The 18061-nt window shown below is 36.5% G+C and overlaps 2 protein-coding genes across 3 annotated transcripts; one reads left to right on the top strand and one right to left on the bottom strand.

Moving 5' to 3' along the window:
* Positions 1-1457: 1457 nt before the first annotated feature.
* Positions 1458-8184, top strand: LOC149623404 (galactosylgalactosylxylosylprotein 3-beta-glucuronosyltransferase P-like). Its single transcript, XM_089853285.1, has 6 exons — positions 1458-2167; positions 2306-2586; positions 2831-2860; positions 4276-4350; positions 4450-4564; positions 8081-8184. Exons 1-6 carry the CDS (start codon positions 1669-1671, stop codon positions 8182-8184), a joined length of 1104 nt encoding a protein of 367 aa, XP_089709411.1. The 5' UTR covers positions 1458-1668.
* On the bottom strand, positions 5001-16102 carry LOC149623403 (alpha-2C adrenergic receptor-like). 2 transcript variants are annotated; one of them, XM_089853314.1, is made up of 2 exons: positions 15898-16102; positions 5001-14453 (listed from the first exon to the last, which is right to left on the bottom strand). In XM_089853314.1, exon 2 carries the CDS (start codon positions 14267-14269, stop codon positions 12176-12178), a length of 2094 nt encoding a protein of 697 aa, XP_089709440.1. In that variant the 5' UTR covers positions 14270-14453; positions 15898-16102; the 3' UTR covers positions 5001-12175. The 2 variants fall into 2 exon arrangements, with proteins under 2 accessions (XP_089709440.1, XP_089709441.1); XM_089853315.1 differs by having other exon boundaries at positions 5001-14379.
* Between the last annotated feature and the right edge of the window lie 1959 nt (positions 16103-18061).

The following is an 18061-nucleotide window of genomic DNA, read 5'->3' as shown; positions in this document are numbered from 1 at the left end:
ACGCGTGTATAGTTTCCATTTATGCAGTAGTTTCCTCCCAACACTACTACCTAACACCAGAAGGGGATAATAGAAGAAGTAGACACTCTGTATCCTCTTAATATTTTAGTTCTGTAACATGATTCTTCCCAGGCTCACACACCCTTTCTGTTTGCTCTCCTGCCTATCAAACTTCAGATGGGCATCGCACCGTGCCAGGGTGAATTCTATAATTGTTTGGTAATAAATCCTCAGCAATCAACCCACAAACCTTGATTGTCTTGACGTGGGACAAAAATCCACGAGCGCATGCGCCTTGGCAAATAGTGTAATGATGAGGGAACTATTTATCGCGTATTGCTTTAAATGTAAAATAATGTTGGGAAGAATCATGTAACATTTACTCCGCTTAGTGGTACACTTTTCTCGAAGAGAAGTATTATATACTTCCGCTACCACCTTTAGCCTTCGATTCTTGGAAAATCTTAACAGGCATTGGTGAGATATATCGCACGCAGGTAGCGCGAGCCTACGGGGTAACAGTGGGTCTGGTGAAACCACGCGCCTTGTAATTCCTCCGGGGAAATGTAAGGTCTGAGGACTCCGTAGACGTCTTGAGAGAAAGCTATATAGCGTTCGATAGCGAAGCGAGTAAAGAGAGTGCGTAGAGTGATTACCCTCGTTCGGAAACTCCAAAAGCGAAGGATGCACGAGTATAACCGAATACTTGTTGATATCGTCATAGTCAAGAGGTAATATAGCGGGAAGGCCGGAGGAAAGAGAACGAAGGGTACTCGCGTCTTTAAGTGTATCTCATACTCCCCGCCTTTCAAACTCATTGCTTCTAGTGGACAGAATATACGCGCGCTTCAATCACCAGGCCATACTAATATACTTCTTCTCTCGAGGTTTGACGCCCGCGAGGATCAGGGAAGTTACCACATCATCACGTGATGGGTGTTACGTCAAAGCTTCCTTATTCTAATAATTATTGGTTGAATAATTACCAAACCATTTAAAGCTAGTAACCATGATTAGTACACGTTACTAGTCGATGCGATATTGCTATAGTTGTTGAAAGTGTCTGTTAAGAAAACGAGATCAAACGGAGCCTTAGAGCAAACCTAATTACCATCATCAAAGAAGCGTTGAAGCGCCGCGCTGCGAACTTCGAACATCTTCGTTCAGCTTCTCATTGCTCCGAAAAGCATTTACTAAATGGAGCTAGTAGTACATTTGCTAAATTTGGGGAACGGCCGCAGTTTCTAACCTAACTTTTTACTTTTCATAAACCAATTGCCCTAAAACATTGATAAAGTGAGAATGGAATGCACCGGGAATGAAATAGCAAGAAAGTAAAAATAGAAACTAATAGAGCTGAACAATAATAAAAAGATATGTATAATAAATATATTAATATAAGTTGTATAATTTTCACGCGTTTTCATAACTTTATCTTTTTTAGTCACCGAGATAAAAGTTGTTCAAACTTAAGATATTCTTATTTTTATTTTAAAAGGTTCAATTTGAGCACGTGAAGTTACACCATTTTGAGCTCGTGAACTAATTATTTTTCGTCCGAGAATTTTCAAATTCAAATACTAATTCCTAAGCCTAAATCCAGGCGGATAATCTAGCTATACCTAAATATCGAAATACTAAAGCGCTGGAACTTCAACGAGTTATACTATGTTTACTCCCTTTTCCCTTCGCAATTTTTGTCGAAAGCACTTCTGGCTGATACTCAACTCCATTCTGTTATTCGGAATTAGCGTGGTGACGGTTCTACTCAACCCTAACGCCTACCGACTCTTTTACGACGCCCTACCAAGTAAGACTTCCAACAAGATATACGTCATAACGCCAACCTACCCGAGACCTACGCGAATGGCCGACATGACGAGTTTGTCTAACACCTTGAGATTGGTTCCGAACATCCACTGGATTGTCGTTGAAGACGCGGATAAACTATCGAAACAAGTAGCTGAACTATTGCGCGCATCCGGTATAAACTACGCTTATTTGGCTGGACCAACACCTGAAGAATTTAAGGAACTCAAGTACGGTAAAGGTGTCGCGAGTCGTAGGAAAGCTATGGAGTGGTTACGAGATCACGCTCGAAACGGTGTGTTGTACTTCGCGGATGACGACAACTCTTACGATATAAGGGTATTTGAAGAGGTAAATAGTTTGAATCATATCATGTTTGTAATACTGCATGACAAACATAATTGATTAGTTTCAAAAAAATTATCATGGCCTTCAAAAGACAAAGGTCAAGTCCGTGAATTTACTTTAAATTTTTTTTTCAATTTATAGATGCGAGACACAATTAAAGCATCAGTTTGGCCGGTGGGCCTAATCAACGATTTCGGACTAAGCAGTCCCATCGTAGTAAACGGAAAAGTAATTGGTTTTCACGACCCTTATATGGAAAACCGAGTCTTCGCAATGGATATGGCTGGTTTCGCCGTATCGATTAAGATATTCAGGATGTTTCCCAACGCCACAATGAACTATGTGATATCATACTTGGAAGACAGCTTTTTACTCTCCCTAAACCTTACTCTCGAGGACTTGGAACCCAAGGCTGACGATTGCACAGTGGTAATGACGCGCTTTAAGTAACACCATGGACATAATTTCTCAAAATACAGGGTGTTTCTGATAAGTCTGTCATAAATCAAGGGGGATGTTTTTTGGGCGATTTCAAATCGAAAATGTTCAAGTTGCCGAACGGCAAGATGTTATAGAAGTCGCATTTTCGATTCAAAAACACCCAAAGAACACCACACTCCTTAATTTATGGCAGAATTTTAAGAAACAATCCGTATAACCAATTACGTTTCAGATTCTCGCGTGGCACACTAGGACGCGACAAGTACCGTATCCCAGCCTTGAAAATATAGACTTTTCTGATGATTCCAACCTTATCCAATTATACAAAAACGCGCTCTATGGTCTGAATGAAAGTTCCTACATACCATAATATGAAGATTAAGATTTATCATTACGCACTTCTTACAATACAAAAAAAATCATTTCATCATTTTAAGATACCATTGGGTGTTCCTACAGCTTCTTAAACTTTGAACTCTTCACTAACTTTCCTAACTCGAGTGATTCACGCAGTTTAAAGAGCTTGTAACTTTTTGATTCAAAAATTATTTCAACTATTAAAACAGCCATACGACTACTAAAATTCTTAGAATGATTCCAGCAATCTAAAGTCAGATAATAAAACCTAAACAAAGGGTTTTGGAGCGAGCTAAGACATCAAGATTTAGCAATTGAGCCGCAGCTGGGAAAGCTCTTTACATCAAATCAGCGACTAGTCCCCAATGGACATGTACGAAAAATGGTATAAGGTATCAAACAACCCTTAGAACTACACTAAAAAGAATACACCGTGATACATCTTGGCCATAGCGGCCCATTCTAGAAAAAAAAAACGGTCGAATTAATTGTCCCAGTGGCCGTTAGAAGCATCTGTGTTTTTGAGAGGGGAGGAGCTTCGTAATAACAAGAGATAACTATAGCACAGACTCAAGGAGAGACAAGTCGTAAAACGCCAATTGTTCTTGCGGCAAATATCTTAGCCACACACGCGCCTGCCTTAGCTAAGCCTAACTTTCTAAAATAGACATGTGCTGGAACCAACCGAGACATGTGCTGGAACCAACCGAGATATGGCGGAGAAATTTGACGTCATTAGTTAAGCCATCTGTTATCCGAGAGCTTTTCCAGCAATGCCTACGACTCTAACTGTAACTCGCTTAGAAAATTTCCAAGTCAGTAGTTCTATAACGTTTCGCCTTACAATTTCAATGAAAAAAAATAAAGGGTGGATAAAACGTGGGGCTCAAGTAAGAGACTCGATAGGACCAATAACCCCCGCTTCTGGAATTTTAAAACTGATCCAAGTCAATTAATAAACTGGTTTTGAACCAGAGGAAGTGTGTGCTATTTCCCAGATTGCTCAGGAAGACTGGTTCTGTTCAGCTTTTTTAACTTTAGCAGACGACATGACTCGATCGTGCTTAAGTCGTTATTTTCCTGAATTTTACTCGAATGATTATCTGCATTGTTGCGAAACACATTTTGGGGACTGGATAAATACTTAAAACTAGAAATGGACTAATATAAATTCTTGATATTCTAAAGACTTTTAGAAACTCGGCTCGATATTCGATTTAAATTCTCTTTTTTTTTTTTTTTTTTTCAATACTCGGACTAGGCTTAAAACCACAACTGTGGACGAAACGCTTATTTTGTTTATTAAAATTTAAAATTTAGCGTGTACCACTCGATGTAAGTTTGAAACGAGGGTGCGTCAAAATGTTCCGAATTTTGCATAAACCATTAATTAATGTATTTCTAAAATAACCCCCCCTTCCCAAAAAAATCCCCAACCCAAAATGAAACATCTAAATTTTTAAAGTATAACGTTTTTTCTTTCCAAATGTTTAGAGACATAGAAGAAAAAAAAAGAGTGATGTTATATGGAAATTTGTGAATTTGGGGTCCATTTTTCAAAGTTACCCTTGGGAAATTCGCAAACGCAATAGTAGTGCCAAGTCATTTGGTACAATCCCCCATTTTTTTAAGAACCTTGCTTTTCCCCCAACAATATAAATTGAAAAACAGTGTTTCAATGGGAATTTGAGGGTGAATAAACCGCTCAAATACTATACCGAGTGGAATATTCTTGTAACTGTAACCCAAAAGAGAAACAATTCAATTTCTCAGGGGTCGTATGAAATAAAAATGGGACTATAAAAGCGGCTATACAATGCCCAAACGCAACAATAAAATGGTTGCAGTAATAGTAGTCCTACATATTGTCTCATAGTTATTTTTACAATTTTACAAAAAGAAAATTAGGAAAAATTAAAAAAAAAAAATTCCACTTACCGAAATTCCACGCTCTGCGCGTTTTATATGGCTTCGTTTTAAATTTTTAACTGCAATAAAAATTATTTAAATTTTAATAACCAAGTATAGATATTTGAAAATTAACCTTAAAATGTGTTTAAACTTTTATTATTTTTTATAACAATAGCACATTTGTTGTTTTTGTTTATTTCAATCCCCTTATAATTAATTTAATTAAATTTATAATAATTTATTAATTAGATATTTCCCACCCAATCTCGTTTAATTCCCACGTTCCGCGCAAACTCCGAAACTCCCTTTAATTATTGTTTAATTTTTATATAGATATATGATAAAAGGTTATGTTATCAACAATAATCTTATTTAATTCTTAAAACACTAATAAGTTAAGTAATTAACACGCAATTAAATTATATTTAATTAAAACCCCATTTTGTGTTGTATTTAGTTTCCTATTTCATATAGGAGTGTGTCGGTACATTATTGCGCTAGCTGAATCGGTTCAAATCAGTTCAACTCTTTATGAGATTTTTTTTCTTTAAAACAAAGTATTATTTTTTTTGTTTTCATATTTATACATATACATGTACTTATTTATATATAATATATACGTGAGACGGAAAACACTTAAAACATTGTTCAGTTGGATTTTCCGGGTATGGTTTTGTTTTTAAGAGCGGGTTTGTTTATCGCTAGGTTGTTTTTTTTAAAAATTTTCAAAATTCCACCAAAAATGTGAATACGGGATTTATGTACACAGAAAATACGCATTTTGGTAAAATTTATTTTATATTTATACGGTTCTTTGCGTGGTTTAAAGGTCTAATGAAATACCGCGTTAAATTCTCAAATCAATATTAAAAATTTAATTGTAAATGATGTCACGATTTGAATTTCTAAATGGTGTTTTTGATTTGAAATCAAACGTTTCATTGTTGATGAAGTAAAGTTAATTTTAAGCAATTTGATGACGTGGAATTAAACTTAATTTCGATCAATTTGATGATGTGCGATTAAAATTAATTTTAAGCAAGTTAATTAAGTGAAATTAAACTTAATTTTAAGCAATTTGATGATGTGAAATTAAAGTCAATTTTAAGCAATTTGATGATGTGAAATTAAAGTCAATTTTAAGCAACTTATTTATGTGAAATCAAACTTAAATTCAAGTCTAATAACAAAATAATTTTCGCGGTGAAATTAAACTTAATTTAAGTAATTTGATAATGCGAAATTAAATCAAATTTTTAATCGCGGTATTTCATTATAACCTTTAACACCATCAGTCTAATATCGAAAAACTGTGAAATTTCTTCCAATAAACCATACTTTTCTTAGCGTTATAAAATACCTTTGTACAGTGATTTTTATTTTGCATACCGGATTTGTTTGTTTATTTCAATTTAAATGTTTTAGTTTAATTAATTTTATAGAGTGAAGACTGGTTTGGGTTTTTCATTTTTTTGTGACTTAATTTTATAACTTTATCGTGTCTTATATTATCAGCAATTAAGATTTATTTTGTGCTAAAAACGTCTTAGTTGATTAATTATTGTTTTAATTACACAATACCAATTACGAGAAATGAGAAATTCTGTTTATAAAACCAAAAAAAAACCACTACGTCGTCGGATGTTTATTCAAAAACAGCTGCTCCTTCCAAATTATTTGTTGAATTTTACGTTGAAAAACCTCTGTCTTATTTACTTAAAGTCCTTTGGCAAAATTTAGAAGGGTTTTAAAATACTTGGGGTAAAATTTATAACTTGTTAAAACAGGCATACCTTACGGTTTCTTTCCTATAATTAATCTTACAAGAGAATAAAAATGGGGCTTTAATTGCGTTTTATTCTCTTGTGTTTTTCTAAAAGATAGAAAACCGAAAAAATGATTTTATTTTTTTAATTTTTGTTTAATAATTTGGGTGAGAACTAATTAGCTTTATTTTTATTTTTACTTTTATTAAATTTTTATTTTTTTCTATGGTAGGTGGGATTTTATTAATTCGAAAGGTCCGTTTTCTCTAAGAAACAGTTAATTTTAATATAGTAACTAATTTAAATTTTCTTCGTCGCAAAATAATTCGAATATGGTATAAGGTCCCATTAAATAACGGGTTATTTATCGCGTTAACTATACAGTAAAGTAAGGTTTATATCTGCCACAATGGAGGAATATTTAAAGAGACGTATAGTTGTAATGTAACACGCTTTTAAGGAACCTTTCATTTTCACTCCGACGAAATTACTCCATGCCAATTAAATTACAATTCCAAGACTCGAAAGCGAAGACCAGGTGGGGCTCTGGTTTCCAAACGAATCTAGAACAATTTTCTCCTAAGCCTAATCTTAACGCTGTTCCTTCTATTCGTAACACCACCCAATACTCGCAATTACATATAGAAAACTATTCTCGTTAGGCTTAGGTATAGTCTAGCCTTTATTTAGTCCATCCCAAGTTAAAGTAAGGTATTACTAATCTTTGTAGTACATTGGGTATCGCTAGACCGTTTATTCCCTCAGCTGTAATTCGCAACTGGAATGTCCTACAGTTATTTTTATTAAAACTAAACTTTTTCTGATGATATTATACGACCAAGGCTTAGAAATAACGCGCCAAAACGTATACGTGCCTTCGTAAGGTCAGGGTAGTTTGCGCGCGAGGAATTTCGTGTACTGAATACAAAATTGGCGGGAAAATGAGCCGGGGAAAATTCGTGTTACATCGCGTGTATATAGGGACAAAATATAATTAAGACCTAATGACACTTTTACGGAAATGTCCCTATATAGTTGATGTGACGCGATAATATTTTAAGGTGTGGTTTTAGTTTCAGTTTTTCTCTCTCTCCATATTTGATACTTAAAAAGAACTATTATCTAAATAATTTTGGTTACGTCTACGAGTAAATGATTTTAAACGTTATACGAATGTGTTTTGTAATTACGGGGTCATAAGGTCAATATTTTCAATTTCAAGGGATGTTATACCAAATTTTAAGTAGTCGTTTTAATTTGCGGTTATTTAGCTTTTAAATGGGACCATTTTCCGGTGAATTATTTTGCCACGAAATTTAATTATTTGGTTTTTATAATATATATAATTTAGAAATGTATTTTGGATTAAAAAAAACTAGAAATTTAATAGATTCGTATAAGACCACTTGGAATTACGACGTATTTATAATATTTTTGTTTCAATGTAGCTGCCAACTTGGAAGTAGTCATTTTAGGTTGGTTAAGTGAAAAAACGCTCTTTGAAAAGACATTATGCATGAAGGCCATTACCTTAAACCACTGCCTTCTGTAATACTAGGCCTTGCGATTGGAATAAAAGGGGGGTGGCAGTTAGGATTTCACAAATGGCACTAGATGTCGCTTTTCTGAGGTTATAAACTGGCGGAAAATTCAAAACTATGGGAAATTGTTAGCAACAACGAAGTGTAATCTGCTAAGTTCGTCTCGAAAAAGAAAGCAAAAAACCGGTCAATAAACCGGTTCATGATGCTGAACGGTTTCCGAGTTCGAAAAATACTAGTTTCAATTTGGTGTATGTTTTGACACGTGTCAATGGCGTCTGCAAGGAAATTTCAACCCATCACAGCCCTTAAGATTTTCCCACAAACTGCCACTGCCAATGAAATACCTTAAGTTTGATTTGGATTGCCCAATGAGCTAGCTTAGGAGAGGTATGAGGAGATTTCGGACACAGACATTATCTCCAATATTTTAATAAATCCACTTCTCTAGTTTAGCAGACGATGTGCCCTGGTCAATGGTCATGGACCAGGTTATTTAGTCCAGTTTAAAAAATCCTTATTTCCCTTCCTGGTCCGCCATAAGCGAAAGACGTGACGTCATGCGAGACTGCGCAGTACGAATTTACTTTCGTCATCGCGAAAATTCGCCTCAGAAAAGAGCCATCTAACGGTTACTAAGCGCAAATTCAAAATGTCACATAAAAAATGCTTCTGTTGTACATTTCAAGGCCTAGTATTAGAGAAGGCAGTGCTTAAACTATAGCTAACAAATTATTTAAATTTTTATTTATACGCAAACTAAATGGGATGGTTATATTTTAACTGCTAAACCAATATAGGGTAATTTTACTATTAAAATTTAAAGAAATTACATTTCTGAGATTAAACGAGTTTCTATAATTTCTTTTCAAACACAGTAAACGATCAAAAAATGTTTTATTATTTGCAAATTTTAAGTTTACTACGATTAAGCCAGTCTAAGAGACAATTCTAACCTTCTAACGTGACAAGTTATTAAATAAAATTTTGTTAAGTTTGCCTAGTTCGGGAGATTTAGAGGAATATTTCACTATTGATGTAAAAGGTGGGTTAGATAAATGAGGAGGGATAACCGCTTTTATAATGAAGTGTTTTTCTACTCCATTAACGATAAGAAAAGGAAATTCTATATCCTCAATAGAGTTGAGAGGAAAACCACTAAATTATTGGCCTCTTCAAGAAGTGATATCTAGTTTATTAGGGAGAAGGTTTAAGTAGCCTAAGTATTCGCGCCATAGTCCTGCAGTCCCCCTTTCAAAATACAAGGGGGGACGTAAAAGGAGGCCGGGCTATTTCGCTGCCTCTCCTCAGTCGGAAAATACGGAATTTTCGTCATTCGCGTCGCGCTGACGTGAGTTTTCAAGAACCAATGAGTTGCTGGTTCTAATTTAGAGGCGGGGATTAACTCCGGACCTACGTTTGGACTGGAGATAAAGCTGGAAATGTGGTGCGAATTTATACCTTCTCCCAAATAAACTAGATATCACTTCTTGGCCTCTTTTAACTAAACTTCGTTCTAAAATATTAAAAAATATAGATACAATTTTCTTAATTAATTAAATTAAATTAAATTAACTTAATTATAAACTTTTCTCAGTGTAAATGTAATTTCTTCAAGCACTATAGAGTTAAAATTATCCACCATAAACCTTCTATTTGTTAAAATATGCAAATCACCAGACACCCTTTATCCCCAAACTAAATAAATAAATAATAAATAAATTAATTAAAAATAAAAAATAAGTATTCGTTGATTAAGTGTCGTGCGCGTTAGATTTCTTTTTTCTTTGCAAATATGAATATACACATCACTTGGTTTTTATGGTTGTTTTTGTTTATCAATAATCATATGTAAGTGCGTGTGTGAAAGTGTTTGTTTGTTTAATTTCCAACGTACGCATTTGCTTTTTTATATATATATATTAGAGATTTATATATTTATAATATATATAGAGATATATTTAAAAATTCACGCAAAATACACGTAAAAAACACCGTTTAGAAGCACCTGGAATTTATAGAATTGGTTTTTGTTTGTTTGTAGTTTTCTCATTTGGAACTGGAAACACGAGTTTATTTTTTTATTTAAGTTAAATTTGGGTGTTTGTTTTATATTTATTATTTTATTATTTACCAAATAAGTAATTAATTTTCTATCTCATACTTTATATTTGGCTTTTTAAACTAAATAAAATATTTTTTAATATTCGGATCTTCAATATATTATATTAAACCAACGCTTTTAGCTAATGTATTTAGTTTAAATTTAATTATTTTAATTTCACCGTGATTTAATCCGAGTATATTTTTAATTTTTTATTTTTATTTGTATAAAATAACGTTTTTTTTTATTTTTCAGTAAATTGCATAGAATCGCAGTCCAGTTTATAGAGGAACAGGCGATATAGTTTTAGAGACCATGTTTTCACAATGAATGAGGGAGAAATTGTTAAAACGACTCTGTGATTAGAATTAATTTGGTTTAATTTTTTTTAATTTGTTTGGACCGAGTTAATTATATTATAATTTTAAAGAAAACAAATTTGATATTTTTTGAGCGGAAAATAATTTCTAAAAATTGTTCTCAGATTGAACCCTAATTTAATTTAAAATTCTTAACAATTTTTAATCACAAATGATCAAATTTTAATGTCTAGTAATAAAATTTTGAAAGTTACGTAGACTTTATGCATTTTCAAAATATCTATCTGAAATGGTATTTTCCAATTCTTGACTAAGGTGAACAATAAAAATTTTATTCTAAATTTTTAAAATTTCACCAATTTCCAAAAACACAGAGCGGAATAACTTAACTCCCTCATTAGGATAATTATTAAGTAATTAAATTCCTGAGTTTGCGATATTTACGTAAAATACGTTATTTAATGTAGATTTATAATTAATTAATTACGATTAAATTATTATGATTAAATCACGGTGAAACAATCCTGATGTGAAAACATGGTCTGTTATTACGCGATGGTCTCTGAAGAACCGAATATTATCTACCCAAACTAATTACAATTCAACTTTAATTACAACTTAACCACGCTTTAAAACAAATCGAAAAATAATTCAAAATTAATCGGAATGTTCATCACAAAGATGATTAAATAAATATTAGCACCGGTATATACCCAAAGGGTCGATGATTTCAACCAAAAACATTTGAAACGAAATTAAAATGAAGTATTTTTAGCAAGTTTTAAAATAAAAACTCGCTTTCTCTTTACGTCCATAAAGGTCACGTGACCCCGCGATAAATATATTTATATATTTGTTTTTTTTTTCTTTCTAGTTAAGTTTGTTTCTCTATAAAATTTGGTGAAGGTCACACTGTAGCGCGATTTATCGGTAACAAATTAAGAATAAAATTGTTTTGGTTTATTTATAATTATTTCTTTTCTTCCATTAAACCTTTTAGTTCCAATGAATATTTTTAATTTAATTTGTTTTCCCGCTAAAATTAAAAATAATTCATCGGATTTGTTTTTAAATCGGTTTAATTGGATATTTTCCTAACGAAATTCGCGCGTTTTTAAAATGTTTCTTCGAGTAAAAAGTTTTATTTTCTGTAATTATCCCAGTTTATTTTTATTATTATTATTATTAAAAACCTCCGTTTTTCACTAAAGTTCAGTCGAATTTGGTTTTTAACATAATTTCGGACTTTTTGTATTTTAATATTTTATAAAAACATCCTTTCTTCACAGCGTGATCAGTTTTTTCGGTTGCAAGTTTATGTACAAAAACTTCGACACCTCTTAAATAATTTTTTTATTATACAAATAGTGGGCTCAACAATCAGCCTCCACAGGCACTTCCATTTTTTTCTTTCGTGGTTAATTTTCTTATAATTCGCGAAATTCCCTTAATTTGGAAGACAAAGTTTTGTATTATATCTCAACATACCGAAGGGGATTGAATTATTTTGTTTTATTTTTAAAGTCGTTGTTGTCTTCTTTTAATATTAGCTACTGTTGTTGGAATTTAGCGCCGTCGTCATTTAAAAAGAATCTTTCTAAAGGCGCGCCTAAAGTCCCGATTGAAGATGGTGTAAATGATGGGGTTGAGAGCGGAGTTGCAATAGCCGAGCCAAAAGGCGACGGCGAACCCAGTGGGGCTGATGGTACAAGTGGAGCAAAGAGCTTCCAGAACGTACAAGACGAAGAAAGGCAGCCAAGCCAGAATGAAGGCGGCCATGATTAAGCCCAAGATCAGGGTGGCGCGCCTTTCGCGGGCCTTGGCCACTTTTCTCTTGTGCCGTTCGGCGTCCGAAGCCGTGTGTCGCGCGGGCAACGGGTCGCACTGGTACTTAACCTTGTGAACCTTCTTGACTTTTTTGCCGGTGGCGGATTTAACGGAAGAATTTCCGCCGCCTCCGCTGTCCTCCGCCTCGTAAGCGTCCGGATCTGAGCGCTCGTAATCCGCCAAGGACATGGTCGAACCGAAAGGGGACTTTCCGCGTTTGGCCACGGCGGATAACAAGCCGGTTCTGGCTGTCGGTTCGACGGGGGCGGCCGCCGGGTCGGGTAGTCCCGTAGGACTACAACCGTTGACCGCTAAGGTCCCCCCGCATCCGCCGTATTGTCCGGGAAACGGTCGTAGTCCGCCGTCTCCCGGTCTCAAATCGCGACCGAGATGGTAGACACGGGGGAAGTCCGAGTCTTCCGCGTTTTCATCGTCGTCCCCGAAGAAGGCGGTCCTTTCTTGGTCTTCGTCGAAACCCTCGTCGTCGCCGTCCTCGCTATGGAATCTACCCCGTGGGCGGCGAGGGGACGGCGAACTGCGAGGACTTTCGCGGGGAGTCTCTATGATGATTTGGGGCGTCGCGTTCAACACAACCGAAGTCGGTCGCGGTTTCTTGTTGGGCGCGCCTTCTATCTTTAGAGCCGGTTCGAGCGAATCGGGAGTCCCGCGCGGGGAAATAACGCTCACTCCTCCGACCGAACCGCAACCGGCACTGCCACTGGCCCCGTTTTCTTTGCGGGGCAGCAAGTGGTCAGTCGGGGTGGAAGGCTCTCGATCGTCGTCATCCTTTCCTCTTTCCGGCGGGCTGGGGTTGCTGAAACTAGTGCACGTCGTGGTAGTAGTGGACTTTTCCTTGACGGGATCGTTAGTGAGTTCGGGTAAGTGGTGTCGCTTTTTAACGTGGCGACGGGCGCGGGAGCGCGCCGCTATGAAGATGCGAATGTAGACGAAGACCATGACGACGGCGGGAATGTAGAAGGAGCCGAAGGCTGAGTATAGAACGTATCCAATATCGTCGCTGAGTTCGCACGTCGGGTAGTCGGACTTTTTACTTCTTTTGTTCCAGCCGACTAGAGGGGGCAACGAGATGAGGGCCGAGAGGGCCCAGACGAAGCAGATCATGAACAAGGCCCGGGAAGGCGTCCGTTTCTTCAAGTACTCGACGGCTTGCGTGACGGACCAGTAACGGTCCAAGCTGATCAGACACAGGTTGTTGATCGAGGCGGTGCAGAGGAGGACGTCCAAGGCCGAGTGTATATCGCACCAGACCCGTCCGAAGATCCAGTAGCCCATCAGCTCGTTGGCCAGCGAGAAAGGCATGATAACCAAACCCAAGAGAAAATCCGAAACCGCCAGCGACGCGATGAACCAGTTTTGGACGGTCTTTAGGGCTTTCTCGGTCGCGATGGCGATGCATACCAACATATTTCCCACCACGATCAAAATCATGATAATGGTGACGAAGAAAGACGTCAGGATGATCCTTAGCTCCGAGTAGCCGCTCGGGTAGATGGAATTACCCGGCCATCCTTCTCCAGTATAGTTGGCGTAAGGGTCCGAGAAATTACTTCCCATACCCGCCATCGCGTTCTCAGCCGCGTCGCTTTCGCCAGGGTTCGGGTACATCAGACTTCCGTTTAGGCCCCAGTCCAGCGTATAATTGTAATTGGCCACTGTCGCCGCCGACGAATAATTGACCGCCGCTACAGCCGCCACGGCCACCGCCGAAGACGAGTAGTTGCTCACCGCCTCGCTCGGGATTGAAATGTTCTCGGGACTCGTATAGTCCATCGAATAATAGATCGGTTCGCTCGTCGAATTCGTCGCGTTGCCCTCCGACCCCATCTCGTAATCGGGCGCCGCCGACGGCCCCGCCAGACTCCTGCTCAGTGAGAGACCCGTCTTGACGCCGACAATTCGAGACGAGTAAAGTCAGAAGCCCAATTTGTTGCCGTCTATCGAGTAAGTCTCTTTTATCGTGTGTGCAGGTTCCGCGAATCCCAACGTTCTCACATTCTCCTAAGAGGGGCTGGGACCACGGACCAATGGCGGAAACGCTTTTAGATATTAAGAGGTTACAGCTTAATGGGGAAGTGGTAACTACACACACACACACCCCACTAGTGCCACAATGAGAATAAAAACTAAGGATAACACCACACCAAGCAACGGGTAGTGGAATCAAGGCCAAAAACCAATGCGTTTAAAACGAAAAAAAAAATGCCAGGTGTTAGCAACTTTAGAATCTACAACTACCAGCAAACTAACTATAAAAACCAAGTAAATGTGTTTTAAACCAAAACCAAGTAAATGTGTTACAAAGATAACCAAGTCAGTGCAAAATATACGAAATAAGTCAGTCAACATTCCCACGAACCCAATTAAAATATGTCAGTCGAACAAAGGTGGTCACCATCTTTAACACCGAAAACAATGGTCACTACACACTACTGTTAAACCCCATGCTTTCCAAAAATACCTCAACCTTTAAAAAGTGGTAGCCACCTTTCCATTTAACTCTTTAACCCCGCATGTTAGCGAAATAAAAATCACTGTTTGCATAAAATGTTTTCACAAGGCGCAAATACCTTAAGTGCCTACATACGGTATAGCGTGAAAACTCTTCCACCCTTCTTGCATTTTCTACGCTTCGTTTAACGAGGGGACAATTAAAAATAGCGATTTTCAAGGAAAGAGGCAGGGAAGTAACGGCGTCCACCATGTCTGGGAGTGCGCGGTGCGGCAATTATTAAGGGTGTAATGTCACGGGGGGGAGGGAGGGAACGTTAAAGCGCCTTTTCGTGCTTAGGTATAAGTACTTAAAAAATATTGTCGTAACCAGCTCGTAAAAACAGGCAACCATAGTAATAATAAATTAGCATTCAGTCAGCGTACGCAACAAACTTGCGAGGGTTTTAATCATGAACCATATCGTAAGTAGCGTAGAAAACGAGTATGACACTACCCATTGTTGAAATGGTAAATTTCTTACTGATACGAATCAGTCAGGTGGTACTTGGCGTCCAATAGGGGTGGGTACTTCCCACTGCATCCCGGGAAAGCCAAAAGTGTAGTGTCCATTGCGGAAATGTATTTGCTTGTATCTTCTTTAATATTATAGATAGAAGCATGGTTCCAATTGATATACTCATTATTTTATACACTCTTTTGACCAATAAAGAAAATTCCTAGGCCGAAGTATCCCTTTAGGGAAGTTTTATCGCTACAAAGACGGGAACATTCCGGGTAACCTTATCTTCAACTGATCTTTACTGGTTCTTAGTGTCATACTTGTTGTTGATACGTTACTTATGACCAAACTAAATATTACTTAAAATGATGCGTAAATGAACTGGCAGCGAGTATGTTTAATTTTAAGCGTTGACTATCGCTGATAGAAAAATCGTGCTTGGGTACATTTAAGGATCACTTCAATACAAAGAGGATAAACGAAGAAATTGAAGAGTTCTTACCAATTCCGAAAGAATGGAAGTTTCCTCTTATGTCTTTTCGTGCGTTTCATAGCAATCGGGGTTTCTAGCCGCTTGAAGACGCTCGCGGAAATTGCCTACACCCTCGGTTGCTGACTGCTTCGCGCGTAGAGATTCGGCCATGCTTTAATAATATCTTGGGCAAAATATCGTGACCTCACTGACAGTGCCACTTTCAATGTGATAAGACTTCTAGAAGATAATGAAAATGTACAAATACAAATTAGTATAACTTTTAAACAAAGCGATGCAATTAAAAACAACAGTTCAAAATGAACGAAAATATTATAGTAATATACAACACAAATAGTCCAAAATGAATGAATATTGTAGAAGAACATCTTGTCTAAAAATATCCTGGTTAAATTCATTGTTACAAATTCTAATTTAAGCTCCAAACACTAAAGGAACGTGGGTAAAGTAAACTTAGTAGCGTAACTTTACTTGATTCATAAAGAAATCAAGAATTACTCTTATAAGGAAGGAAAAAAAAATACCCATAATACCACTGGCCAAAATCAATAGCCTTTCTAGTGGAGATGTGAAAGAAAAAAAAAATCTATCGGAAGACTCTCGTCTTAAACCATTAGGAATTTGTCCAGTCTAACGCTTCCCTTATTCAACTTTCTAACGTGGATAAGTGGTGATGAACTCAAGAGGCTCTTCACGATCTCGAGAGTTTTTTTGTCCTTTTATTTTTAATTCAGGGTGAAGTCTAATAGAAAAGAAAAACGTTCGCGTTTTGAGCGTTAATAGAAAACGTTAAAGGGAATTGAAGAACTACTATAATAGAAACTCGCTTCGAATGCATTAATTTAAATAAGACGAACGCGGTGCTTTGTTACACCGAGAGAAAAATTACCCTGAAAATTCCCAGAAAACGTAGTGAAAAGCCAGAATAAAAGGGGTATATAGGTATTTTTACAATATTTGAGTGCCTTGAAAGTTAAGCAGACACACTTTCAATTGTTAATGTTAATTAAATTGTATCGTAATTACAATAAGTTCATCAGATATGTTCCAGAAATATCACACCTCCTATACTTCGTAATACTAGAGACTTACTGAGAGCTGGACATCTCAGTTTCACATAGTCTGCAGTTTAGTATACCGATTACTTCCGTTAGCAGGCCCGCGATACCCAAACAAAATAATATTATTTACACTTTGATGTTGGAAGCGTTAATAGGTGTCAAAAGGAAGTTCGAGTCGCTTTGAGAATTAATTTGGATTTAAGTTAAAACTATAGAGAGAGAAGGGCATTTTCTTCCAGACAAAGAATACAGAAGAATAAAAGACGAGAGAGGGCAGGGAAGACGGTGACGGGGTATAGAATGCAGCCAAGTAGATAGAAAATGCCCGTTCAAGCGTGAATCGCCGATAAGTCGAATATATAGTTCTTATAGTAGCTTCCCCTCTGTTCTTCCGAGTTATTTTTATTTAAGCCTACATTCTTATGGTTCAATATGTTCTTTTACCAGACAGAGAAAGAAAGGGAAAGAAATATATATAAAAGAATAGGAAATATTCTATTGTCTCTTCCACTCTTTTTTATGGCCGAGTCTATAAAGGTTACGAAACATTTTGTGCTTTGTGGAACAAGTGTTTGTATTCATATTGAATGTTTTGAGATGTTATAAATTATAACAGGTTGATTTGATTTCGGTTAATTATAACTGATACTTGATTTTAAAGCTAATCTAGAGAATAATTTATCTAAAAATCATATTTCAGACCTGTTTTAAACGGAGCCTCTCTTAATTTAAAAATCATACTAGTTAGGGGTACAAATCGATCTGATAAAGTTATCGGTGATGGATTTGAGTTAAATTTACCGATTTTTACCGATTAATGGGTTGGTTAATTTACCGATTAATAATTGTTATAAAATCGTTTGATAATCAGTTTCATTTGGATAAAATAATGATTAAACAATCGATTAAAATCGGTATCTGTTCCAAAACAACTTCGATATCGGCATCGGTTAATTTACGATATCGGTCATCACTAATTATTCATAAATATGAATTTTGAGACTAATCCAATTTTCAATTCAGCCAAGAATCCGACAATAAGATGAACGACGTGACGAAATCATCTATAAATTAAATTCCAAAAATCCACCCCCAAGCGATCGAGTAACCAA

This window comes from Phalangium opilio, unplaced genomic scaffold (genome assembly GCF_054372755.1).
Source record: "Phalangium opilio isolate 3A_F unplaced genomic scaffold, DU_Popi_V2 ptg000113l_1, whole genome shotgun sequence".
Taxonomy (NCBI): domain Eukaryota; kingdom Metazoa; phylum Arthropoda; class Arachnida; order Opiliones; family Phalangiidae; genus Phalangium; species Phalangium opilio.
This window is presented reverse-complemented; position numbering and strand designations above follow the sequence as displayed.